At 49.9% G+C, this 26,321-nt stretch overlaps 2 protein-coding genes across 7 annotated transcripts in view; one reads left to right on the top strand and one right to left on the bottom strand.

The window, feature by feature from the left end:
- Positions 1-443: 443 nt before the first annotated feature.
- Positions 444-10,401, bottom strand: TSPAN6 (tetraspanin 6). 4 transcript variants are annotated; one of them, XM_008166498.4, is made up of 8 exons: positions 10,180-10,401; positions 8,852-9,040; positions 8,394-8,468; positions 6,846-6,944; positions 5,975-6,127; positions 5,031-5,114; positions 2,122-2,210; positions 444-1,283 (listed from the first exon to the last, which is right to left on the bottom strand). In XM_008166498.4, the coding sequence occupies exons 1-7, from the start codon at positions 10,264-10,266 to the stop codon at positions 2,142-2,144; spliced, it is 756 nt and encodes a 251-aa protein (XP_008164720.1). In that variant the 5' UTR covers positions 10,267-10,401; the 3' UTR covers positions 444-1,283; positions 2,122-2,141. The 4 variants fall into 4 exon arrangements, with proteins under 4 accessions (XP_008164720.1, XP_065412537.1, XP_042709264.1 ...); XM_065556465.1 differs by lacking the exon at positions 8,852-9,040 and having other exon boundaries at positions 10,180-10,363; XM_042853330.2 differs by lacking the exon at positions 2,122-2,210 and having other exon boundaries at positions 10,180-10,362.
- A 158-nt stretch (positions 10,402-10,559) lies between these two features.
- The window catches only part of SRPX2 (sushi repeat containing protein X-linked 2), a 20,964-nt gene continuing 5,202 nt past the window's right edge, over positions 10,560-26,321 (top strand). The window contains exons 1-9 of one of the 3 annotated variants that reach the window (XM_065556462.1): positions 10,560-10,687; positions 11,960-12,055; positions 16,882-17,070; positions 20,493-20,576; positions 20,814-21,005; positions 23,888-24,064; positions 24,645-24,771; positions 24,918-25,039; positions 25,506-25,685. In XM_065556462.1, the coding sequence (XP_065412534.1) occupies positions 17,001-17,070; positions 20,493-20,576; positions 20,814-21,005; positions 23,888-24,064; positions 24,645-24,771; positions 24,918-25,039; positions 25,506-25,685 (952 nt within the window). In that variant the 5' untranslated portion in view covers positions 10,560-10,687; positions 11,960-12,055; positions 16,882-17,000. Of the gene's footprint in view, positions 10,688-10,866; positions 11,007-11,959; positions 12,056-14,383; positions 14,532-16,881; positions 17,071-20,492; positions 20,577-20,813; positions 21,006-23,887; positions 24,065-24,644; positions 24,772-24,917; positions 25,040-25,505; positions 25,686-26,321 lie in introns of those variants that run through there. The other 2 variants (XM_024103726.3, XM_024103725.3) reach the window with 2 other exon arrangements.

Raw genomic sequence — 26,321 nt, 5'->3', positions numbered from 1 at the left:
GAAAGCCAGGAAGAGCAAATCCCCCTTCATACAGTTCCAGAGTACCCTCTCCTCTAAAGGATCCCAAAGCACTTTACAGAACGGGCAAAATTCAGCAACAAAGATAGCAGAGGATGTATTTGCTTACATAAGGACTGACCTTTGTCCTGCCTAAGATTCACTCAGCAGAACTTTGCCTGCAGCATTCCATGCCAGGAGTTGGCTGTTCTCCATCAGCAATGTTGCACAACAGTTTTTAGAAAGAGAATACAAATAACTTCTCTAATTGAAATTGAGCCAACAGAGTGATGGATTAGAGAGAATATGTGCTGCTATGCTACAAGGGTTATGTGCCAGGCCAGAATGGATGTATGATAAGTGGCAAACAAATCTATGCCTCTGGTAGATTCCTGCACTGAAATCATCGTGGAATTTCCTGGAGACAAAATCCAAACGAGTTGATATTTTAGAGTAAAATATTTAATATTTATTGTGTTTCAAGACAAGAGGATTTCTATTTAATACAAAAACAACAAATTAAAGCAGAACATAATACTGATGATGAAATCATGCCCAACTCGGTGGAGGCATACCTACAACGCTACCGGCACAGACAGCTACACCGAACCTCATGCTACAACTTACGAAAAATCACTACAACCTGATCAGGAGAGAAGAACGAGGCCCTTTAAAAAATACAATTATTAAAAAAAGTGATATAAAACCCTTGACTGGGAAGAGAGAGCCTGGAAACAGATGCTATTGAACACAGAGCCTCAGATAGACATGGCAATGTGTCTGAATAGCATGATATGACCAGTCAGTTGCAACAGTAGGTGTGTTTCAATGAATCAGTGACAGAGGCTGAAGTGCATAATATAATTTAAATGGCCGACAGCAGAAGAGAAAGCAATGAGTGCTTCGTTCCTAATGCATACAATACACCTCCAAAACTAATGGTGAATTCCAGTTAAATAACTACCAAAAAGTGTAAGAATGACATGAGAGTAGTGTCATATTGTGCTACTTCATTGTGCAATCAAACTGAAGAGGTGGGGTTGTGGGGGCTTGGAGGAATGTAGTTATTATAACTACCTCAGGTATACTAATTACCCCATTCAGTGTTACAAAAGAATAGTGTTTTGACAATTCCCTTACTGCAACAGAACAGCTGGTACACTCAATTCCGTGAGCTGATTCTGAAGAGGATCAGTCAGTTCAAACATGATTTCAGCAGGCAGGGACCAGGTGAAAACTGAAGGTCATGAAGTGCTCTCCAGAGGAGGGAGATCAGAGGAAATTTCCTAAAATTCAGAAAGCAAAGAATGGTTAATGAAGAAACATGTTTCCCAGCTCTAGAGATCAGGAATCTCACAGAGCTTAAGTCACACAGTGGAAGCAAGTTTGTGGGTCGCATGCTATTCCACAGCAGATACTGGTCCTCACTGCAAAATGCACCACCATTCAACATCTTCACACCTGCTCTGAAAGGCCCAGTATGGGATCAGGGAGGGAGCTGCGGGTTACACTGAGGTGCAGAAGCAGAGTAGTTGGTGAAGAAGAGGAGGAGAGGCAGTACTAGAATAGCAGGGAGCACTGCAAGCTAGAATTGTAGTGCACTAAAAGAGCTGGGAAGAAGCATAACTAGTACCATAGAGGGAGTGATGGAAAGGGTGCTCTAGATAATGCGTCTAGGTCTATGGTGATGGGAAGGAGGTCTAGGTAACTAACTAAGGTGCATGAGCACACATGTGTAGGAGATTCCACAGCACCTGTCTGCTCTGTCCTTGCACATAGGTAGATCCATGAAGTTTTCTATTTCACTTTAAACTTTAAGAGTTAAAGAACTGCTTACTACAAAATGTGGGTTCTTCTCTCTGCTAGCTGCTTATAGAAGAAACAGATTTGAGCAGAGCCCTGCACATCCCTGAGTGGGTGGACCTGCACATGGGTGTACATGCTTCCTTGCCCAGACCTTTCTGTGCACGTATGCACACAGTCTTATGAAAGCGCAAGCCTACAAAAGATCTCCCTCATCCCTAGATTTGCAGACAGGCACACGATTCAGTGCACAAGTATATGTACACACACACACACACACACACACACACACACACACACAGCACTGCAGGACAGACATACCTGGGTCAAAGACTGGCTTATTACACCATCTCGTACTGATTGTTTGTGATGTACCGGGAAAGGCAGCAGGCGAGAAAGATCCCAACCAACTGAAATGTGAAAAAATAAACTAAGTATAGGTCACCCAAAATGGGACATCCAAACTGCAATGATTTGGAAACAATGCAACTGAGGTCTGAAGCACTGGACACTTTGCTTTGGTTTTATAAAAGCAAAATCTGGATGATGCGGTTTTGCAAAACCAAAATCTGGGCTCCTTCACTTTAGGATGGATAAAGCTGAGAGTCAGAGATCCTGGCAGCCATCAGTGAGAAGGAGCTCCCTGTGAGAGAGAGTTAATGTTGCTTCTTGCTAGAATTTGCTTTATGAACCATCTACTGTTTCATGGTAATTTCACAGAGATTATATGGCTCTCAGGAGCGTCACAGCCCATTACACAACCAGTAGAAAATATCAACTGCCTCTCCCCACTGCAAGGACAATGATGGAATCAAGGTTGGTGTGTTTCTGATGTGAAAATGCTGAAGGACACACATCAGTTATTACTGTCGTGTGGGCTCCAGGCAGCTGTTTTCTGTACCAAAGACATTTAGGACCTGATCCTAAAAACACTCATGCATGTAACTGTACTCACGGGAGGCAAAGTTGCAGAACTGGGCCTTTCACTTTTGTGACACAACAAAGTTCACTTGAGAATAAATCATGAAATGTTTATATGATTCTAAGCCCCACACAACGACACGTTTCTCAATAACTGCAACCACTACAATGCAGTTACACGCCTAGAGCTGACGAAAGCACATGGGCCCACCCACTTACTCATCAGTCAAATTCCAGCTGCCCTATTTGGAAGCTGTAATGAGCAGAGTGATATATGCACATCCCAGGAAGGAGGGAGGAAATGGATAGCAGCTGAAAGAGACCGACTGGCTCCAGCCCTAGGAAACTGACAACAAAATGCAATGAAGACAGTTTGCAAATGTACCAGCTGCAAGATAAAGGTCTGTGCTCCAACCTCTCCCCATCCTTATTGTGTCTGTCTGTTAGAGGGAACAGCACAGTGGCAAACTAATATCAGAATAAAACAGGCTGGCCGAGATTCTTCTCTCTGTGCTCGTGCTATTACATGTTAAACCTTGACTCGGACAGGATGTGCCTATATGCCTCACAGACTGCTTTCAGGCAATTTCCTTCAATGAAGAGTAAATTAAAGCTAAAATAAACCAAGCAATCAATACACAATCCCCCTCTGTCAGTCTCTTCTCTGGTTTCTGGGTCTGCGTACTCCTTTGCATTAATCCCAAGCTGCTGTTTCTTCATACTCTTTACTCAAAAGCAAACACGCTTTGAAGAAAATAAGGAGTTCTGCCATTTGGAATTAATACAGAGATCTGTGACTCTGTGTTTGAGAATTACAGAAAGAATGGAAATCGCCTCAAAACAAAAGTCAAATTATGAGGTGTAGTTCATCTGTGTCTTTGTCTTCCTTGCCGACTGCAAAGTGTTCCAGTTCCTAGAAACAATCACAGCCAAACATCACAGAACACAGCGGATTTCAGCAAACCTAGCAGCTGCAGCAGAAAGACTCAAGGGCTCAGACCACAACTGAGGCATTCAGCAAGACCCAGGCAGTACAGTAGATGATCTTACTTGACATACTATGCAACTCAGAAACTTGTTCAGATATCTGCCCTGTTACATACTCATACACACAGATGTGCTGTCGCAGTTATCAGCATTCTGGGAGAGCCCGTGGATAAGGAAGGTCTGCACCAGCTATCTTTTAAATTCTCCCTAAGACCTCTGACACACACAAGAGTGGAAGATGACCCTACAGAGATGGTGAGAGCACATGCCTATGTGATAAAGCCATGAAAGAAACACATTAAGGGACAGCATTCTGATCACCTTCTCAGATGACAGAGACTGAGACCAAATGTGGCCGGAAGCTCCATCAGCCAGAGCGATCCTATATGAAGGCAAAACCTGCCAACCTTAGCCCACTAGCCAGGCTTTCAAGTGCTCAGGAACCAAAGTTGGGGTCAAGTTTTCCAAGCAGCTCAACTAAATAAAGGCCAGATTTGCAAGAGTGATTGGCACCAAGCAACTCCCACTGGGACACTTGTGATCAGATTTTCATAACTGCTCAGCACTCAACATGCACCTAATGTAGGGAGCTCTTCTGAAAGCCCACTTCAAAACATTCCCCATGCACACAAGCAGCTCAGGCCAGAGGCCTCTTGCTTCCTACTGAGACAAGGTTGGTCAGATTAGGAGACAATAGTTCCGTTGCTGCTTGAGACATGATGCTTCTTCACCACCAGGATAAAACCTTAGATTGAAGAATCAGAGGCTCAGGAAGAAATAGCAGGGGGAGAAGAGGGAGTCTCTAATATTGTGCTCGCTGTTCTGCAGTGTGGCGAACAGAAGATGGTGTCATTGTATTAACTGGGTCTGAATTTGAGAGAGGCATTTCAGGATGGTTTAGGTCACCTACAAGCACTTTCATTTAGTTAAACTATCATCCTGAAAGGGAGCGGAAGCAGGGGTGACAGTCTGTGCGCTGGAAGTAGTAATTCAGACAGCTAACACTGAGTTAGAACAGGAGAGGTTTGGTTGCATTGGCATCTCTTAAAAGTTGGCTGTTTCCAGAGTGAGGTGTTCTCAAGCCATACACAGGCTTGCTGGAAGAAATTTTCATCCCCAGCTTTGGAGATGGGTGACTGGGTGGCACTTAGGTAAAATGGCAAGAGAATCTGAAGAACGGTCAACCATTTCCTCCTCTTTGAAATATGCTGTGCCTTTACATACGTAAGAAAACATTAAAAGACATTAAACATAATTAATAACACGAAGACTAGACTCAGAGCTCCTCAAGGACCACAGAAGAACAGCAAGGGAGATTTTACCTGGAAGCAAGCGATGCCAAAGGAGATACCAGCCACAACGCTCATTTTGGACTCCATAACTGTTGTTACCAGACTGAAACAACCCTGCAGAAAAAAAGAATTAGCATGAAAGTATAGCATGGACAATTCCTGGCCGCCAGACACCAGGTGCACATCCTTCCAACCCACAGACACCGCACAGGCAGCTGAAGGTGTGAACAAGCTCAGAAAGGAATACAAGTAAGGGCCTGGGAGTCAGGACTTCCTGGGATCTGTGCTGAATTCAGCCATTTGACTTGCTGTTTGACAGTGGGCGAGTCATTCAAAGCTTTGTACTTTGCACCTTTCATCCCGGGCACTTTACCAAGGTGAGCCTTAGCCTTGTTTTACAAATGGGGATGTACAGGCACGGAAAGGCAGCATGATTCACTGAAGGTCACAAGCACATCAGTGTCCGAGCCAGGAGCTGAACTCAGACTTTCTAGTCCCAGCTTAGCCACTAGGTAACACTACCTGCCTCTGCATCTCTATTCATTCCCCTGTATACTTTCTTCACAGGGGAGCCGTGAGGACTAAGTGCTACAGGAACATAATGCATTATACAACAATATCTTACACAAACCCCTTCTCACACACAGGACAAGTGGTACAGTGCAGGCAAGCTAATGCAGACACAGATTCTTTCCCACCAACAGGGAATAGCTGGGACTTCCAGAGAACCTGAGAAAAAGCACTGGAGATAGGGGAAAGATACGTAGAGAAGCTATCAGCAGCAACACGGCCTTCACCCCCATTACTGCATACAAGTTTCCTGTAACACAATAACCCTCTTTCTGGAACAAAGTTCCCTCCCACCTACAGGACTTGATTCTCTACCAGGGAAAGAAGATCAAAGTATCCCAGCTCTCCCCTCCCGACACCTGCTTCCAGGACACAGAGAGGGACAGTCTCTGAGATTCACTTACATTACCATACACCATAACCTTGGCTTTATCCAGCTCCTTCAGATCACGGTCTGTGCAGTTTTGGAACTTGCAGCAGCTCAGAGGGATTCCCTTCTGTGCAAAATAGGTAGTGTTCACCCAGTCTGAGTAGTTCTGGACTCCACAGCAGTGTAACTGGGGAAATCAAGTTTTATAACAGTAAGGAGTAGTGCATGAACCCCAAAGCACCACATCCCCAAGGCTACACCAATCACTGCAGGCACCCCAAATGTTTCCCCCTCAAACCCCTCCTCATTGTAACCCAACAGCCCTGTGTAGACAGCTTCCACCACTTCCTGCCCTTTACCTATCACCTCCTCTGAACAGCGCATAGCAGCTATTTTTCTTCAAATGAAAATACTCTGAGACAGTCTCAGGGATATAGATATATGCAGGACAAGGACAATCTGCCAGTTTTGTACAGGGACAAGCACACTCTAGGCACTCAGATAAGATCTGTGCAGCACATACCCTGCAAGGGACACACAGTGTGAACACAGCCACCCTCTATGCTGTCCATCATAACGGCTGTCCCTCGTATGCTTGAGAACTGGGAACATTAAGGCAATACTGCTCCCCAGTATTCTGAGCCAATTACATGGGGAATGAGGCAAGGGGAGGCTGAAGCACACTCTCCTTCTGAGGAACAGCTCTGGCAGTAGTAGAGAAGGCAACTAATGTTTAATGCCTCCTGGTAAAATAGGGCCTTCCTTGCATTATACTTTGCCTGTGCATGGGGGCCCCAGCCTCAGCTGCTGCACAACCCAAGTATCAGGGTGTCCTGGGCCATGCATCTGGAGGATACAGGCTTCTCCACCAGTTTCTTTAGAAGGAACCAAATATGAGCACTCACAGTTCTCTGGATGGTATCCACTGCCTCGCTGTGGGGATCCATTGTTGCATTGTAGTTCTTCAGAGCAAGACTATAGTTGCTCTCAAAGTTGTTCTTAATCTGCAGAGAAGAGAAAGATTTTCATAAACGAAGCCTCAGAAGGCTACAGGTCCCAAAGAGTTCCCTGTCACAAGAACTCCTTTGTCTTAAAAACACAGCTCCATCAGAAACAGAGAACCAGGAATGACTTAAACCATGTTAGAAAGTCATTCCTGTTACTATCCAGATGTGAGATTGGCTATAAAGATGAACTGGGGATTAGGGCAAGGAGCACTGCCCCAACTGCACCAAGCACTAGAACTTAATTCTTGCATTTACAGGCAGACCTAATCACTGTGACATCACAAATAAAATCACGGTTTGTGTGAGCCTCATTTATGGCCAAAGACACTTGCAGAATCAATCTGACTGGCACATTTCAGATGAAGGATCAACTCACAAATTAAAAAGTCTGTTTTATATAAAAATGTGCACGTCTGTCAAGCTTAGTAGGAACTAGGGAATGGTTTTGGTTTCCACTTTACACTCCTTGGGGGAGATGTTCAAAGGCACAAATAGGAGGTAGATGTCTAATAGCCATTTATGCCTTTGACTATCTCCTCCACCTCATTATAGGCAGGTTATTTCTAATCACTGAAATACTTTTCTACCCAAATTAAGGAACTTTAAGGGATTAGTGACTAAAATTTCTTTTGGATAGTGTAATGCACCCATTGCGATTATTTCTAGGCACTCTACATATAGTCTCTCTAAATCCCTGTTGATTTTAAATACTGGTTAACTTGGTAGATAGAGTTACAGTTGTATTTCACAAGTACTGAGTTCAAGTTTAACTTTAATTTTATCTTTGCTAATATTTTGATTAATCATCAGCAGTGCAACTACAAATTAATTCTTGTGAATCAAAGAAAGTCCATCCCAATCAGGTCACGTGTATACAAAAATTAGAAAGAGGCCAGCTGTGTTGGTTATGGTATGAACCATGCTGGCAAAAGGAGTAAAGCTAGTTATTTAAAGGTTGTATTCAAATAAAACAGTTCAGATTTAGTTCCCACTCCCAGTTCAGAACCCCTACCTGTGGGTCCCCCAATGTTGGCCCTAAATTTCTCTCATTTAACTTGCCTATTTAACTAATTAAACTTTTCTGATGTGACTTTCTTTTTTTAGCACTTTTTACATCTTTATATGACAAAGACTTTTCTTATTCAGCTTTTTTGCGCATATTGAACATTCGGAATCAGAAAATGAGCCAAATTCTGTTCTCAGCAACAACACTGTAAATCCAGACTACTCCACTGAAGTCAAAAGGATTACTCCAGATTTATACCTGAATAAAAAGGAGCAGAATTTAGACCTCAGTATGCAACAACCAGGGGATTACACAAAGTAAGAAGAAATAACAAGTAAGTGAGAACTCTGTCCTGTGTAGGGGCTGTATCCAAGTCCTGGCCTCAGGAAGAGGAGGGAAGGGGTTAAAGTACCAGAGAGATAGGTCACACCTGGACTCACCTCATGTCTGAACACAAATCCTACAACAGCAGCCACCAGCACAATCAAGAAGATGAGGGACAAGAACATGGCATACTGTGGACAGAAAAGAAGAGAGTCAGTGCTAGCAAAATACATTCCAGGGCTAACACAGGTACACAGAAAAGAAGGATGCAGGGAGAGAATCTATTAGGACACATCCCGGACTCAACCTCTTTGGCAGAGCTGAGGAGCTGGCATTTGTGGCTATATGAAAAAGTCAGTGAATGTATGATTCAGTACTTAGCACTGTACAAAGAGAGAATAGAGAGAGAGTTTCTTGAGGCAGGCAGGCAGGCAGGCAGGCAGACACACACACACACACACACAAAGAGAGAGCACAGCACAAAGAAGGAGCACATGCAGACAGCTGGTGAAGTCCTGGGTTGTAGAAGCAGGTATTGGATTTGTGAGTCTTCTGGTAGTCAACGATCACTTACCAGTTTTAACATCCATGTGCTTCCACGGCAGGTGGCGAAACAGCCAAAAGTGCCCAGAAGGATGACAACAGTGCCTGTGCCAATGAGTACGTAGGGGACATTGGTGGCCTTCTCATTTAACAGGGAGAAATACACCTCTAGGCCCACCTTGCCCCAGATGCCAACTGCCAGGAGGATAATGCCAGAGATCTGGAGAAATCAGAATTGAGACTCAATCATCCTGACTCCACTTGTCACTTCAAAGCACTTTACTTAGCCATAGTCACTTAAACCCACACACTGAAAGCCTAAGAGACACCACAAGATACTCTGGAAGTGTGCAAGAAGACAGGGATCCCACAGGAGAGAAATGGGAGGCTAAGGACAGATAAACTGGGGATGGGAGGGCAGCAGGATTCCAGGAAAGACTGGCAGAAGTCCTTGAAAGTGGGCATTAAAATTGTTTATGTGAAATCATTTATCAGAAGGGCAGAGCTGGAAATCCAGGAAGCACTTGTATAATCAGAGCATTTTTATCTCCGAACTTCAGTCCCTCGGGCATTGTATAAACAGGAACTCAGATGAATCTACCTTTTAGGAATTAAATTTCCCCATGTGGAAATAATTTGCTGTGTTACAAACATGCCCATGGGTGCCACATTCCAGACCCCTTCATGCACACACACGAGCACACACACACACAGAGGGGAGACACAAAGAAGTCAATGGTAGGGCAGACAGGCCCAGCGCTAATAGATTGGACACACTCACCTGCTGGAGGAGCCTGAGGAGCAGTGAAAGGAAAGGGACAAGGTTACAGGGTGCACTCCTCCAGGCACTGCTGTTCCCTGGGGGCTGCCATGCCAATGGACGGGCACATAACGAGCCACACAGGTACAGGGCCATGACACGGGCTGGGGGGAGCCCGTGATGGGCACAGACCGCCGGGAGGCGCACGACCTTAGAGCCCATGGGGGCACCTGGCCAGAGGGTCCCTACAGACTGGACAGGAGAACCCCTCTGGAGCCTGGGCCCTGCCCCCACACCCACCCTTGGAGGGGTCCAGCCAGCCCAGCCCCCCCAGATCCTCTCACCTACACCCCCACTATCCTCGGGACCCCGCCCCACCTCCCCCGGGACCCCCACTATCCTCCGGGACCCCATTACCCGCCAAGGGTCCACCTACTCCCCAGGCCCCTGTCCCACCGCCCCAGTGCCCCCCAACAGCCCCGGGACCCCATTACCCACCAGGGGCCCCCTACTCCCCAGGCCCCGGTGCCCCCCAACAGCCCCGGGACCCCTTCCCCAGGTCCCCATTGCCCGCCAGGGGCCGCCGCCCGGCCCCTCACCCAGAACACGAAACTGTAGGTGAGCAGGACGCTCTTGAGGCAGGTGATCACCGGCTTCGTCTGCAGTCTGCGGGACGGGGACGCCATGGCGGCCGGACCACGCTCCGATCTCCGCCGCCAGCACCGCCCCCGAGCGGCCCCGGCCGCGCCTGGCCGGAAAGCACTGGGGCGGCCCGAGCCGGAAACGGCCGAGAACTACCGAGGGCTGAGCCCCCTCGCACGTCCCCTCCCCCGGCCGGCTCGCCGCGAGCCCGCCCCTCGCACCCGACACTAGGCAAACCCCCATATCGCTCTGCTGGGTCCCCCCTCCCCTCCTCTCCCTTTGGGGACAGTCGGATCACACAACTCCCGATTTCAGAAACATCCCAGAGGTTTGCAAACCCGCCCTGCAAGCTGCGCTCTTGCCAGAGCTTCATACCCAAGTTAGAGGCGGTTGAAAAGAGGGGTATTTATTATGGCAGAGGATCGCTGGATGCAGTCCTAACTATGGGCTAAAGTCAGCCGGGGTGTAAGTGAGTTCAGCTTGGTTTATTTCAACTTTAGCCTGTGGTGAACTCCCTTCCCTACCCTCCCATGGGTGCAGAAAGTAACTCAGCTTGACTAGCTGTTTTAGAGCAGACCATCCCTTAATCAATCATAACAATTTCCAGTCGGGGAACAGAGACGAGAGGGGGACGCAGAGAGGCTGCCGACGAAGCAGTTGGCACCTACAGGTTCTTGGGGCACAATACTATGCCCTGCTAGTGAGAACACGGTGACGCAGCCTCCAGCTTCCCCAAGCACCACCTGTGGGACAGGGAATTCCAGCGTCTCATGGGGAGTTGGAGGTGAGAGGCCATCATTAACTTAAACTAGTTCATGTAGAGCTCTCTGTATTTCATCTGGTAAGCGAATGGCAGCGAGTGCAGCACACACAGAGCACAGCTAAAATGCATACACATCAGCCTACCGTATTCAGATGGGAGGGGGGGCAGCTCCCCTATGGACTAGCTGAAGTTTCTATGGGGCTTTCATGTTTAAGCCTGTTGCTATAGATCAGCTGAGAGCAGGGCCGGCTTTAGGCCAATTCAACCAATTCCCCTGAATTGGGCCCCGTGCACTGGTGTGGCCCGGCTTCCCCAGGGGGCAATTTAAAGGGCCTGGGGCTCCAGTGGCCTCTGCTGCATCCCCTGCCCACAGCCTGTTTCCAGCCAGCCCTGTACCTCTGTCCTGCCCGCAGCCAGCCCCTGCTGCACCCCCTGCCCTGCCTCCAGCCCTGCACTCCCTGCCCTGCCTGCACCAGCTCCGCCCCCCTGCCCTGCCTGCAACCAGCCCTGCACCCCGTGCCCACAGCCAGCCCCTGCCGCACCCCCTGACAACAGCCATCCCCTGCCGCATCCTCTGCCCTGTCTCCAGCCAACCACTGCCGCACCCCCCTGCAGCCCTGCCTGAAGCCAGCCAGCCCCACACACACCCCTGCCCGCACGAGCCCTGCATCCCCTGCCCTGCTTGCAGCCAGCCCTATGTCCACTGGTGCCCTGCAGTTCCCAGGGCAGTAACCCTGCACTGCTGCTTCAATGAGGGGGGCAGGGAGCAGCTGGGACCCACACATGTGCACATACCCCCAGGGAGTGGCGGGGACCCATACATGTGAAACCGAGCTCATTAATAACCGATCAACAGCATATATGACGCAATGTACACAATATATAATTGTATTATTTATATAGTTATGGAAAGTAAATAATGCATGGAAGAAATGAAAGGCTTTTTTTTTTTACATTTTTTGTTTGTTTGTTAGCACCCTACCGGGGCCCCACCGAAAATGTTCGAATTGGGACCCGCACTTCCTAAAACCGGCCCTGGCTGAGAGGTCCCAGTGGCATGGATGATTGAGGTGAGATTTGCATTTGAGAGGACGGGGCGCAGTCTCTTTGCTGTCTCTCAGTGAGACTGCTGTTCTGGGGACCAGTGCAATCATGAAGAAGCTAAGAGCAACAGCCCCGGACCACAGACCATCCCAGGTGTTAGAGTAGCTATAGGCTTTGCTAGGTCCTCTAAATGCTTGCCTATCAGCATCAGTTGTATCTTGTCTGGTTTAAACTGCAGCCAGCTGGTTTTTCTGCACATCCTAGTTTCTGTCAGGCATTGGATGAGTCTATCAATGATCTTCAAGTCTACATCATGAAAAGGAGACCTAGAAGTGAGAATTATCACCAGCATAGGATGACACTGACACCAGCACTTTCTCACAGTCCCAACCACTAGCTTCATGTAGATGTTGGAAAGGAGAGGTGACAGGTTTGTAACTTTGGGTCCCCACAGTTGGGAGCCTTCAAAGAGGAGAAGCAGTCACCCATCACTTCCCCTCTGGGATCCTTTGGAACGCATTGAGTGGAACCACTCTGCAGGGATTCTTTCCACCCTGCCAGATCATTCAGCCATGTTAGCAATACCCTATGATGGAAGAGCACTGAAAAAAATCAGGCCATGTCATAAAAGACCTGGCTTTTGACCACTGCCCTGAGGAGATCATTAACAACAGCAATTCTCCCTCCTTTGTCTAGGTGTTTGTTTATACCACACTCATCATGGTGGAATCTGAGCACCATTTCTGGTCTGTGGCCCACTTCTAAACTGAATTGGATGGGCTCTAAGGATCCTGGGGATTTCAAATATTGTTTCAGTTGGCCGAGTGCAACCTTCTCAGTGAATTTTCCCAGCAAGGGAGGTTAGAGACTGGGTGACGGCTGTTTAGGATACTAATGTGCTCACAGTTGTTTTCTAGAGCATATCTAAACTATAGCTTGTTTGAATGTTGCTGGCAACTTACTTTCTCTGAGAGGGACATTAATGAGTACTTTCAATAAAGTACCCATACATTTCCTGCAGCCTTTCACCACATAGGATGGGCATAGGGCCCGATTGCCAGATTGCATACCACTTGCAGCACCACAACATCTAACTGGGACATTGTTTGAAATGCAGCCAGAGGCACTTCTGTGGCACTTCCACTTTGACTCTGTCACCCTCCAAATTCAATCAACCTACTCTGTGAAGATTGCAAACTACTCACAGCTAGAAACTGTTACCTCCAGAGCCAGCTGGAGGCACTCTGAGCTAGTAGGCAGACTTCTACCTGGATACGGTGACCAGATGTCCCACTTTTATAGGGCCAGCCCCAATATTTGGGGCTTTTTCTTATATAGGTGCAAATTACCCCCTGTCCTGATTTTTCATACTTGTTATCTGGTCACCCTGTAGTTGGAGGAGTTCCATTGATTAGGATTTGGAGAGGAGAAGAACATCTTACTGCTCATCGTGGCCGTGAAATAATAATATAGAAACTACTTATGCTGCAGATGACTATATTCATTTCTGGACCTCTGCCAGCAGCCCTCTAGTCTCCTCTTCTCTCTTTTCATTTGCAGCAGTGTCATGCCCCTGTGAGAGTAGTTCAGGAGCCATCATATTAATGGTTGTGGCCAGCAGACATTTGTAGTGTCCTATCAGAGCATCTGCCCAATGCCCTGGATTTATAAGAATCAGATGGCTCAGATGCATTCAGCCCAGTCTAGTGATCTGAGCACAGGACAGCTGGGAGCTTCTGAATTCCACTGATGCTCATGTCCTCTGTGGCTTTGGGCAACTCTCTGCGCTTTGTCCATCTGTACAATGGGGATAAAGATAATCGAAGTTACCTACCTTGGAAGGGCGTGTGGGAAGTGTTTCAAAGATGCAAAATCTTTAAATTGCTCCAATGAAAAAAGTCCTAGGGCCGGCTTTTCTGCGGGTGTAAACTGGCACCAATTTACACCCAACCCAATGTCAGACACTGCATGCTTCACCCTGATCCTTGGCTTTGGGCATGGATTTGAGAAGGGTGCAACCAGAAGAAAAATGGTAAAGTCGCTCCCATGTGGCTTTCCCTCAGTGGAGCCTACGAAATGTTGCTCTGCTGTACCTTGGATTGCAGAGCCTGCTCATGAGTCATGAAATCTGCAGCCCTCAGTATTCCACATCCTAGTCTCAGGCTTAGCTACAGTAGCTATTGCTCTAACTATGGGCTGCAGGCCATATTTGGTCTTCAGTGGATAGATTAGCTGCTTAGATCTTTGCATAGGGCGACAGCCCTTCAGCCACGGTTGGGGGCCTCCTCCCTAGCCTTCTCTCTTTTCTCCTCCTCCTCTCTGGGGGACAGTACAGCTTTAAGGAAACGTCTGGCAGATGCAGACGCAGAACATCTGGGCAGCGTTAGCTGAGTCTCAGACGATGCAGGAACAAACCACGCACTTTGGGAAAGTTAAAGCACAAGTTTCCTGAACAGGCTGAGAGGAGAGAGAAGGCAAGGAGAGGGAGCAGCAGTGAAGCAGGTAAGATCTGCTTTAACCAGCCATTTGACTTCTATCCACATGGGAAAGGGACTTGGGGAGCATGGATACAGAAAGCTTTTGAACTAAGCTATACTGCCTAGCAGGCTTCCCCTGGAGCTGAGGATAGACAGATGTTCCTGCTGCATGCTGTGTGACAAGCCTCCCTCCAGGCACCTTCCTCCAGCAGAGGCAGGGGAAGGATCCCAGCAGTTGGTTGCAAGACTCTCACTAATATAGCAGGTAAATGCTTAGGGGTACTCAACTGTTGCCAGTGACCGGACAGGCTCCTCTGTTTAGAGAAGGCCCCAGAGGGGCTCAGGTACTAAGGTGATGAGCATGGTGTAAAACACTAGAGCGATATGAGCTAGAGCAGTGCCTCTCAAACTTTTGTACTGGTGACCCCTTTCACACAGCAAGCCTTTGAGTGTGACTCCCCCTTATAAATTAAAAATACTTTTTTATATATTTAACACCACTATAAATGCTGGAGGCAAAGCGGGATTTGGGGTGGAGGTTGACAGCTCGCGACCCCCCATGTAATAACCTCATGATCCCCTGAGGGGTCCCAACCCCCAGCTTGAGAACCCCTGAGCTAAAGGGAGGATTTGGAAGAATAGAAATATGGGGGTGGGGAGTGTCTTTAAATATACAGATCAGCATCACCAAGAAGGAGCAGGAATTTCTATCTTATTTTGTTTTTCTACTCAAATGCTGCCTGTCAATCTGCTCAGTCTGCCTGGCTACTTCTCTGTGTTTGTTAGAGGTTCCTCATCCAGCCAACCTGCAGTTCCTGAGTAAAGATCTCCTGGTAACCAATCGGTCTGTCTGTGTGTCTCTCCCCCGATCTCAGTCTCTTTCATTGTCTGCCCTCCTTCCCCTCTCTCTGTCCTGTACCCCAGTTCCCCCTCCCTCATGCATTTCCATTGCACTCATTCTGTTGCAGTAGCACTGACCTGAAGCCACAGTAAATAGCGAACACATTTTTTTTTCCACGCCTGTTCCAGTCAAGCTGTCTGTAAATAACGTTAGCTCCCCTGCCTTGGCCCTAACACCTGCCCTCACTCAGTGGATCTGCCTCCAGGCTCTGCACTGACTGAATCCTACAGAAGGAGAGTGAAACTCTAACTCAGACAGCAAACAAACCTGAAGAGTCAGTCACAAAGAAACTCTCCCCATGCTGGAGAGTCTGGAGCAAGGCCCTTCTCCAGAAAACCCCCTTCTTCTTGCTCTGGACAGACGTCTTACTAATCAGTACATTTAGCTGGCCTCTTCCCTTGAAGGTTTATCCTCTCTCCCATAACCTCCACTTTTCTATCTGTTCATATGGGGCCCAATCTCCCTTTGCCTTGTGCCGTCCTTTGCACTAGCACTAAGCAGATGTTAAACACTCACGCTCTGCTCCCAGGGCCGGCTCCAGGCCCCAGCTTAACAAGCAGGTGCTTGGGGCGGCCAAGGGAGAGGGGCGGCACCTGAGGCAATTCGGGGATGGCAGGTCCCTCACTCCCTCTAGGAGCAAAGGACCTGCCGCTGAACTGCCGCCACCGATCGTGGCTTTTTTCCCCCTCCCCGCCCCCAATTGCCGCCGCCGATCGCGGCTTTTTTTTTTTTTTTTTGCTTGGGGTGGCAGAAATGCTGGAGCCGGCCCTGTCTGCTCCAGTAGTCTTTCTACTCACTGCAATGGTGCAAATGATCACACAAGATGTAGGGCAATGGTGAATTGGGCCCTTTGATTCTAATAAATAACATCTGCATGTGCTCTAGATTTTGGTGAATTTCAGCTAGAAATGGGCCCAGATTAGAGTCACTTATCAGAACCTGGGGCCTGGTCTCAAACTACCCACTTTGGAGTTAGTAATGAGTTTTACTCCTTTCTAATTTCAGCATGAATTTCCTCCACATTAAAAAGCCCTTGACTCAGTGGAAAACAGTGTTGCCAACTCTCATGATTTTATCAGGAGTCTCATGATTTTGGGGGGATTTCTGAAAGCTCGGGGATCCAGTGAGAACCTCCCCTTTAATTTTTTTTAAAAAGGAAGTTTCTAGCCCTCTTGGTTGCAAAGAAAAGCTTGAAAACATGATTCCCTGGGGGCTCAAAAACCCCAGGAGGCACATAAAAAAAGCCCAGAATTTGTTATTTTTCAAAATCTCATGATTTTAAAGCGACTCATGCTTGCAAGGGATCTGAGTCGTGATTTTTGAATGCTTGGGGTGGACACTACTAGGGAAAAATCTGGATCTGACCAGCATGGACTGGAGAGCAAAGCTAGGGGAGAATACAAGCATGTGTGGGTCAATAACACACCAATGGCCAGGGGTTGTTCTATTTTAAACCCACTTCCCTTTATTCTAGGTACCAGTCTACACTGCTGCCTGCTGGGCTCTCCGGGCTGTAGCCTGCCTGCTAACATCAGAGTGCACTACCAGGCAAGGTGCTAGCTCCCGTGGCCCGGGCCCACCCTACATGCTAGAATGGCACAGGGAGAAGCACCGCTTCTGCTGCTTTTCCTCACCAGGCTGGTGTCATCAACATGGTATGAAGGTCAGTGTCCACCCAGCACAGGAGAGTTAGTCAACAGCAGCTGGCGCTACAGGGGAGTGAGGAATCGACAGGGGCGAGTAGGACTCTCTCGGGGCACAGGAGAAGCTGCTTTTCTTCTTTGTGGTGCAGGGCCACCCAGAGGATTCAGGGGGCCTGGGGCAAAGCAATTTTGGGGGCCCCTTCCATAAAAAAAAGTTGCAATACTATAGAATACTATATTCTCGTGGGAGGCCCTGTGGGGCCCGGGGCAAATTGCCCCACTTGCCCCCCCACTCTGGGTGGCCCTGTTGTGGTGTCTGAGAGTAAATGAGTAGAGCAGAGGGAAGCAGGTACAGTTCATAGCTGGGAACACTAGGGGAGTTTGGTGAAGAAGGAGGGGAAAGGGAGCATGGTGGGGAGCTCTGACTTTGCTGGAATAAAGGATTGAGTTCAGCCTTGCAGCCAATCCCAGGACCCTTTTTCCTCCAGGCACTCCGGGAAAGGTGACCCAGTTTGGAACAGATTCAAGGCCTACTGATGGAGGCCAGAGGAACCTCAGCAAGGTGCTCTCTCTCTCTCTCCTTGTGGAGGTGTCGGGGGAGTCAACTAAAGCATCACTTAAAGTGCCCTGAGGGCAGCGGTTTGCTGAGTGCCAGGGAGCAGGTTTGGGTTAGGGGACTAGGGATAACAAAAGACAAACCTACCCCCGGGAGGTTGACATGACTGCTCAGAGGGCCCTGGCGTCTCTCTGCTGGGGGTGAGGGAGGGAAGAGACCGACCCAGTGCTGGAGTTAGGAACACATCCAAAGAGGAGTAAACAACAAACTTCCCCCATCCCAGCCACAGTGGCAGGAACTAAATTTTTCCACATGCCCTCAGCTCCTTCGGGAGTCTTTGGCAGGCGATTGTTTGTCTGGAACAGCTGCACAGATCAAAACCCGAGCCTCTTCCCATCCTTGGCTAACCTGCCCACTTACAACCCCTCAGCTTGTTTGCTATAGAAACCAAACTCTCTGCCTCAGCGTCCCAGCTACAAACCATTGCCAGGTTAGCATGGGAGGGGCTCTCAGGAGGCCCAGATCCTCCCCCCCAACACTGTAAAGGCCTCTGCAACCCCCCTGGAGAGCTTTGACCCCCAAATGCATTAGATTGGTCTCAGTTCCCACCCCCAGCTCATCCTTGCACAGATAGATCCTCCCTGCTTTGTTGTCTCAAGGCTCTGCTCTCTGCCTGATTCATACTGAGCCATGAAATCACTCAATAAATACAGACTGGGGATGAAAAAGCACTTTTCCATGTATGCATCACTCTCTCCTGGAGGGGAAGGCTCTGTGGCCTCAGCATCAGGTTTATAATAGTGAGACTCCCTGCAACCGTTCATTCAAATCCCAGCAGGGCTGAGTCAGCCCATTTTTCCTATGAGGTAGATGCATTGAGTTCCACACGCTTTGCTGCGTGTGAGCCTTAAAAACTGAGGTGCTGGCTGCTTAGAGTGGATATCAAAGATCTCACAGCACTTTGCAGCAGAGTAGGGGGTTTGCCTCGATGTTCTAGCCACGGTCTTCCCCTCCGGAGGCTCCCTGCATGTTGGTTGGTTGCCCAGAGGTGGCTGCGTTTCAGTGGCACTGCATGTATGAAGTGTGTGAAGGGCTCTGGGGTGAAAGGCTCTGTAGAAACGAGTGGGTCAGAGGAACAGGGCAATTTAATTGGGGATCAGGAACGGGTAGGGGAAGTTGTATTATTATGGTTCATAAAGCTTCCCCCAACATGGAGGCTCTTCAGAGGTGCTGGTGGATGGAGTGTGCTCAGGTGACAACCCCTCTCCTTTCATCCCCCACCCATCAGCACTTCAGCAGGGGAGGGAGAGAAAAAGAGAAGGCAAGTCTCTGGACTGAGTGTGAGTCAGGGGATGGTATGAGCAGATCTCAGTGAGACTTACCCCGCTCCCCTAGAGCCTGTAGTGCTCCGATTCTGGAGGCCAGGGTAATGCGCTCTCCCTGGTCACTCTGAGCTGGGGTTTCTTTCCCCACTTCTTCCTCACAGGAGCCTGCATGCTGAGCTTGTAGAGAAACATCTGGGATCCTGCTTAGCACAGACATTTGGTTTCAAGGCTAATTCAGAAACAATGCACGGGGCACAGGCATTAAAAAAAAAAAAATAGGAGCAAAATTGAGCACGCTCACATGCAGTCACTGGAGTGGAGAGGGAAAGAAAGAGTCTGGAATGAAAGGAAATCCAGCTGAAAGGTGAGCTCACAGCTCGAGAATGCCACTCGTCAGCCCATTTCATTCATTGGGGCTCAAATGCATCCACTGCTGGCCATGGCTAAGAGGGAAGTTCGGTCTCCATGTTCATTCAGCTCTGGACGTCTGCATGTGTCCCGGCCCTGGCATAGTGAGCATTCCCTTTGCTGAGTCGCACAGGAGTGGGGACCCAATCCTGTTCTTCCCACCACTCGCCCCATAACTCCGTGGCGGGAGTGTGAGGGGGAGTGATGGGACACGATTTCCTGGAATTTTGTTCATGAAAGGACTGAGTTGTCCCCTGTCCAGCTGTGCTCCGCTCCGACACCCACTTCCTGTCATTAATGAGCCAGGCACACCAGGCTGTTTAGTCTGCTAGACAGTGCCAGCCACACAAACCACGTCACTGCCAGCTGAGGGCTGAGGTTTCTGCATGGATGTGCTCCCTCTTCAGCGCTTGGCTGGGGCCCTGTCTGTGGAGGAGCTGAGACAGGGACAGAGTGAGAGAATCAAGTGTCAGCGAGAAAGGAGCACAACCCCCAAACTGCTCCAGCAGCCAATCCATGCAGGACTCTAGGCCTGCTGCTGGTGCAGCCCTTTACCCATGCACAGTGGGTATAATATGTGACCACTGTCGTCAGATAGCACCCACTGCTGCACACCCCTCAGACCTAATTCCCCCTGGCCCTGCACCTCAGGCAGTCGTTCACACCAGTGCGGAGTGGGTGTGAAGTGCTACCAGCTCTGAATGGCAGTGTTTTACCCCCCTGGCTGTGGCAAGGCAGGCCTTCCCCTCCTGCTCCTCTCAGTCTAGTGTCTGCCTCAGCACACCATTCCTGGGTACCAAGGAGCCTGAGAGGAGACAGGCATTCCAGGTTGCCAGGGGGATGGAGACAGTATCTTAATAAGGGCTGTGAATGCTGAGGAGGAAGTCAGAGTCCATAGATGGTTCCCCCTGAGGGAGGCCCCACACTGGGAGGCATTGCTGTAGGAAGCAGATGTTGCCCAGGGAGCAAGTCTTTTTCCAGGAGTTCCGGAGAGGGATAATTCCCCAGAGCCCAACGTCAGCGCAGCTCCTGTCACCATTTCTCTGCAGACCCCCAGCACCTCATACGCTATTCTGAGGGAGAATCAGGGGTGGGATGCAGAAGCATGACACTCAGATTGAAACCCCACCTCACCATTCTCTTCTCCCACTAGGTTCTGGCTATGACACTACTGAGAGGTACAACAATGAAGTGTATGTGGAAGAGGCTCCCCAAGCTCCTGCCTTGGACTATCGAGGTAACAGTTGCACAGTGAGCTTTCACCAGGCCAGGGGAAGTCATCCCAAGCCTTCCCCATGGCTCCCAGATGCCCATAGAAGTGCACCTCTGACCGGGACGGATGCTGGGCTGCCCCTTATTCGGGCCACATGCTGCCCCAAGACCCTGGAAATGAAGCACAGAGTTTGCCCAGCTAGACTAGCCCGTCTGAACATTTAGCACTGACATCTCCTCTCCTTTCTCTCTCTCTCCTTAGTTCCCCAGTGGTGCTATTCATTAAACGTCCACCACGGAGAGGCGACCTGCTACTCCCCCAGGGGAGGGAATTACCGCAGCAGCCTGGGGACGCGCTGCGAACTCTCATGCGATCGAGGTTTCCGGCTAATAGGACGGAGGTCAGTGCAGTGCTTGCCGAGCCGGCGCTGGTCTGGCACTGCCTACTGCAGACGTAAGTCCTGTATGGGAAAGGGGTGTGTGAGCATGCTGTCCTTATGGTGACTAGTGCTGGGTTACACGACAGAGGCAATGGGGAGGGACTGTTTGGTGTCTGTGTTGGGTGCAGCACTTCATGTCCATTAGGACCTGATCTCCGCTTACTGCCTGCTCTAGTCTCTTGCTTATTTGCTGCCACCCCCGGGCTCTGGTGTTGCATCAGTTGCAATCGCCTTTCTTTTTACATCAAAGGAAGAGCCTGCTGAAGAGAGACATGAAGCATCTGTGCAGGGGGCAGAGTAAGGAAGGGCTTTTTAAAATTGCATTGGTCAAAACCAAACCCTGGAAGCCCTAAAGGAGTCCTGGCCTGAGCTCCTAACAGGCTCCTAACAGGAAGTCGCAGTGACAATGTCTCTGACTCATGATTTTATCACAAGTCTCCTGATATTTGATATTTGTCTTAAAGCCGCAGCTCCGGGACTCGTGTGATTAGGAGAGAGTCTCAGCTTTCATTAAAAAGTAGGGTCCCAGTCCTCCTGGCTGGGGAGAAAAGCCGCAGAATGTGACACAGGCACACCCTTAGGGCTCAGGAACCAGTAGACAAAGCCCCCAACAGTTATTATTCTTTTAAAAGTTCTCATGATTTCTAAGCCAGACTCATTTCTGAATGCTTGGGTGACGATACCACATTGGAGACTGACAGGTGGCACCTGCTGGGGCAGCAGCCCCTCTGTCAGGCACCCAGAAAGGCTCTGAGCAGCACCCTGGACCACACACTGAGAACCACTGCAGTGCGCAGCTTGTAAAGCATTTTGGGCTCTGTAGAAAATTGACTTACTGGCCAGTGCACCCCCTCCTGGCTGGGTACAGCCTAGCAGGCTCTCCTTTGGCACTTCTGCGGTGCTCGGCTTCTTTTCGTGGCTTAGCCTGCCCCAGGTCCCGTTCTGGGTAACAGAGAATCCCACCAAACAATAGTCCAGTGACCTTACAGCAGGCCTTCCGCCCCGACTCTGGGTTCAATAGTCTTTCCACCCCTTACCTCAGGGGCTTTCACCCCACCTTCCTTGGTGGCAGTTAGGGGAACCTAGATCCTTCCTCTACTCTGGGTTCCAGCAGAGGGATCCTGTAACTGGCAGCTAAGCTCTGCTTCCTCAGCATTCTTGTTGCCCCGCTGGAACTTCCTACCGTGGCTTGGTTCTGGGCCCTGTCCCCAACCCATTCCCGGGCTCTGGAGAGTTCTTTCTCCCTGGAGCCCCAGCTCCTACCTGCCTTCCCTAGGCTCTCTGTGTCCATGTCTCTTTCCACCAGAAACCTGACCCCAGGTCCTACCTCCTCAGGTCTGTGATGGTTCTCAGGGTGCCCAGGACTGGGAGTCACCTTGTTACTCCTCCTACCTGCATTGGGAGGAAAATGTGTTTGTGCTTAACTAGGTGGCAGCTCCCTGTTACCACCAGCCTGTCAGCCTTCCAAGCACTCTCCTCCAGGCTATGCCGGCCCTTACTACCAGGTCTTCTGCCCCAGGGGAACAGCGCACACACCAGCTTGAATGATTCAGCTCAGGATCAGCTACTTGAGCAATACCACAGCACTGAGATATATTGACAGTGCAAACCATGATAAGTTTACCATCACAGTTTCGAGAGCCAAGAGAACTGCTATCCTTTTGATAGTGAGAATAGTGGAAACAAAAGGGTTACATATAAAACAAAATCTGAAATCAATTTCTAGAGACTAAACTTAACTTACACTAATCTTCTGTCTAAAGAAGTTTATCATCGCACCCTGAATGTTCTTCTCAGCCTTTCAGCCAACTTGGGTTTGGATCCAGTTTTCACAAATAGCGTCATGCCGCCCGTCATTCCTAGGTGCAGGATCAAGGGGTGTCTTCCTTGTCTTCTCCTTATATCCCCAAAGTTCATTGTCTGTGCCAGAACCAGGATAATCCCTGTGGCTTGTTCTCCCATGTACTGCCTCCCAGTTGATTTCTCTCTCACACACATATACACACACACCCCTTGACTTTGTATGTAAATGGGGCTTCCACTGTGTTGGCTGACTGTGTTTAATTTACATGTCTAACAGAAAGGCTCTTTGCCAACTCTGCCTTGATACAGACTTGGAGAATGTATTTTCAGCCTATATAAGACATTTCACAACGAACTTAATGACCATCATGACCCTGATTATCATTTAAGACCTGACCTGGCATTCTTTGGTGAACCAGAAGGTACATACCAGAATCAGGAGATTCCTATACCCCCTTGCTAGCTGGGGGATGGAAGGGTTCCTGGGTCCTTTTGTCCAGGATCACTCCAGGAGCTTGCTCCTCTCCTGTGCCTTCCCACAATCTTTCCTAACCCTCAGCTAGGCTTCCCTCTGCAGACAGCACCCCAAGACCCATTCTTTCCATGTTCTCCTGCCTAGGTTCCTTTCTTTCTTTATCACCCAATGCCTCTCAGCTGGGCCAGGTGCATCTGGAGCACTAATTGCTCTCTGGCTTCAATTAACTCTTTCTTTGCCAGTGTGGGGCTAGACATGCCATTACAGACTCTTTCAGGATCACCCTACTTAAGTCCTACAACCATCACTAATGTCTGAGTGCCTGGACAGAAGGCCCTTCATTTCCATGTCCCGCTCCCCCTCCTTCAGCTTTCCCTGGGGTTTATTGCCCCACATTAGCAAAGCTGCATGAGGGCTGGAATGGAAAAAAGACTCAGGAGCCCTATAAGCCAAGCCACCCCATGACCCACAGCAGCTGAGCTCAAGGCCATCCTGTCTGGTTCTGTGTTATTCCAAACCCTCCCCAACCCCAGTGCTGCAGTACCGAAGCATGTGCTGCCCCCAGAGGGATTTCTGCACGCCTGTGTCTGCTGAGCAGATCTGCTTGTTCTGTTGCAGAGATCCGGTGCCATGTGCTGCCGGCAGTGATGAGCGGCTCCTACCAGTGTTCAGCCGGGGCGCTGCTGGACTCTCACTGTGATTACTCCTGCCTCCCCGGGTACCACCTGGAGGGTGACCGCAGCCGGATGTGCATGGAGAACGGGCGGTGGAGCGGCAGCGAGCCAATCTGTGTAGGTAAATTCTCACCCTGCTATCTTTACTGCCAGCCTGGCTCATCCTGCACATATGCCCTAGAGACTAGGATTGCCCAGAGTGTCTCCTAAGTGCCTGCTCTGTGGGGATATTACTGTGCTCATGGTTGATCCCTGGTCCCCTCACTCCCAGAGGATTACAAACCCCCGCTAATCCTGGATACCTTCCACTGGGGACTGCTGTACCAAAGTTACTTCCCATGGTTTGCCCTGCTTACCTCCCCCAGAGGCATTGTATTCCCCTTAGTTTAAGGTGATTGCTTGGCTCATGAAAGGAACAACTCATATCCCTGTGCTTTGCCCTAGTTCCCTCACACTGGGCATGGCATCTCAGTGGGTTATTCTGGGTCTCTGCCCCAGGGGGCATTGCTGTCTGCATGGCTCACCCTGACTAGCTTCCCTAGGGAGGGAACTATTGCATGTCCCTGTGCTTTCTCCTAGTTCCTTGCCCCCGTGGGTTTTACTGCCTCCTCCCAGGGTTTATTGCTGAACGTCACCTACCCTGTACTGTGGCCCTGCCCCACGTGGTTCCCCTGGAGTTTCTCTCTGCTTTGCTCGGGCAGATATTGAGCCCCCCAAGATCCGATGCCCGGAGACACGAGAGAGGATGGCGGAGCCAGAGAAGCTGACAGCCACTGTGTACTGGGACCCACCCCATGTGAAGGACTCTGCTGATGGCATCATCAAACGGTGAGTGCTGAGGGCTGCAGGACCCCCAGCTCAAACAGGGTCTGGTGGCTTTGTTGCCCTGAAGTCGCTTCGTAGGGATCAAAACAAAGGCCCAGCTGGGGGAAAGGCACCGCACACTGAAGCAACTCTGTCTCTTTTGGGTCCAGAGTGACACTCCGGGGCCCAGAACCTGGGTCTGAGTTTCCAGAGGGGGAGCATGTTATCCGTTATATCGCCTACGACCAGGCATACAACCGAGCCAGCTGCAAATTCATCGTCCGAGTCCAAGGTAAGGGATGGGTCACCTGCTGCACCTGGGACCCCAGCTTCCTCACACCTTGGCTGGAGGAGCCGATTCTTCCCCTGCGTGGGCTCAGGAGCCGCACTCACACTAAGGATGTGTGGGAACAAGTTTTGGTTCCTGCACGTTGTCCCCCATGTGATCAGTGTCACCTGCAGGTCCTGTGCTCCTGCCACCATCCGAACCCTGCTAAGCCCAAGCCATTCCAGGACACCTGGCACTCTCTCCCACTCTCCCTAACTGTCTCATGACCTCTGACCATACCCCAGGACACATGGTGCCAAATCCCCAATCCTGCATCCCTGGCTCTCTTGGAGCTATGGGCACTCAGGTCATTCCTGGCCCAAATCCCTCTAGGGCCTCCTGGCACCTTGGCTAACCCACTCCTCCAGCACTGCAGCCTGTGCTAGATCAAGGCGTCCCTTATCCTTGACATCCACTCTCCCTTTTGCAGTAAGACGCTGCCCTGTTCTGAAGCCGCCGCAGCACGGCTACCTCAGCTGCACCTCTGAAGGCAATAACTACGGTGCCACATGCGAGTACTTATGTGATGGGGGCTATGAACGCCAAGGGAGCCCCTCCCGCGTCTGCCAGTCCAGCCGCCACTGGTCGGGATCCCAGCCCATTTGTGTGCGTAAGTGTTACGGGGAGAGTTGCTGGCGGGGTTGCGTGCAGGCTGAGGCTATAGCCTGGAAACCACTGAACTGCCTTCACCAGGACACCTGCACAGGGCTTTATGAATCAGGCAGCTCCCCCTTGTGCTGAACTGGGTCTGTTCTGTCTCCAGTTCCCAGGAGCTCATTAAATCAAGGCCCTGATATTCATCGGTGAGCATAGGGCTTTCCTGGCAGCATCCGCACTGCCTGAGCATCCCCCAGCCAGCCTCCTGCTGAGGGACATCCCCCTCCATCCAGATGTGGAGCCTCCTCTCTTCTATGGTGGAAAATCACTTATGGTGGAAACAAGGAATGGCAGTGCCAAGGCTTGGGAGCCATTGGCAAACAGGGATAGCATCCCACAACGGTCCTCTTGGGTCTCTGGCCCAGCCTGTCTCACCTACTGCTGAGCATGTGACTCTGAGCCTCATTCTGGGCATGATCCACAGTGGGGATGAGTCTGTGATTACCTCAGAGCTTGAGCTCAAGCTGTAGCTGCTTGTAGCTCTGGATGTGTTCGGCCAAGATGGCAGCTGTCACCCATGCCTCCCCCCAGGGCTGGTGCAAGGATGTTTCGCACCCTAGGCGAAACTTCCACCTTGCGCCCTGCAGCA

This window comes from Chrysemys picta, chromosome 9 (genome assembly GCF_011386835.1).
Source record: "Chrysemys picta bellii isolate R12L10 chromosome 9, ASM1138683v2, whole genome shotgun sequence".
Taxonomy (NCBI): Eukaryota; Metazoa; Chordata; order Testudines; family Emydidae; genus Chrysemys; species Chrysemys picta.
The sequence above is the reverse complement of the archived record's forward strand: the minus strand, read 5'-3'. Positions and strand labels throughout refer to the sequence as shown.

Coding starts and splice junctions, on each gene's coding strand:
- TSPAN6 (XM_008166498.4), bottom strand. CDS start 10,266: ATGGCGTCCCCGTCCCGCAGACTGCAGACGAAGCCGGTGATCACCTGC. Junction 8,469..8,851: donor GCACATGGATGTTAAAACTG/GTAAGTGATCGT, acceptor TTCTGTCCACAG/TATGCCATGTTCTTGTCCCT. Junction 2,211..5,030: donor TTGGCATCGCTTGCTTCCAG/GTAAAATCTCCC, acceptor TTCACATTTCAG/TTGGTTGGGATCTTTCTCGC.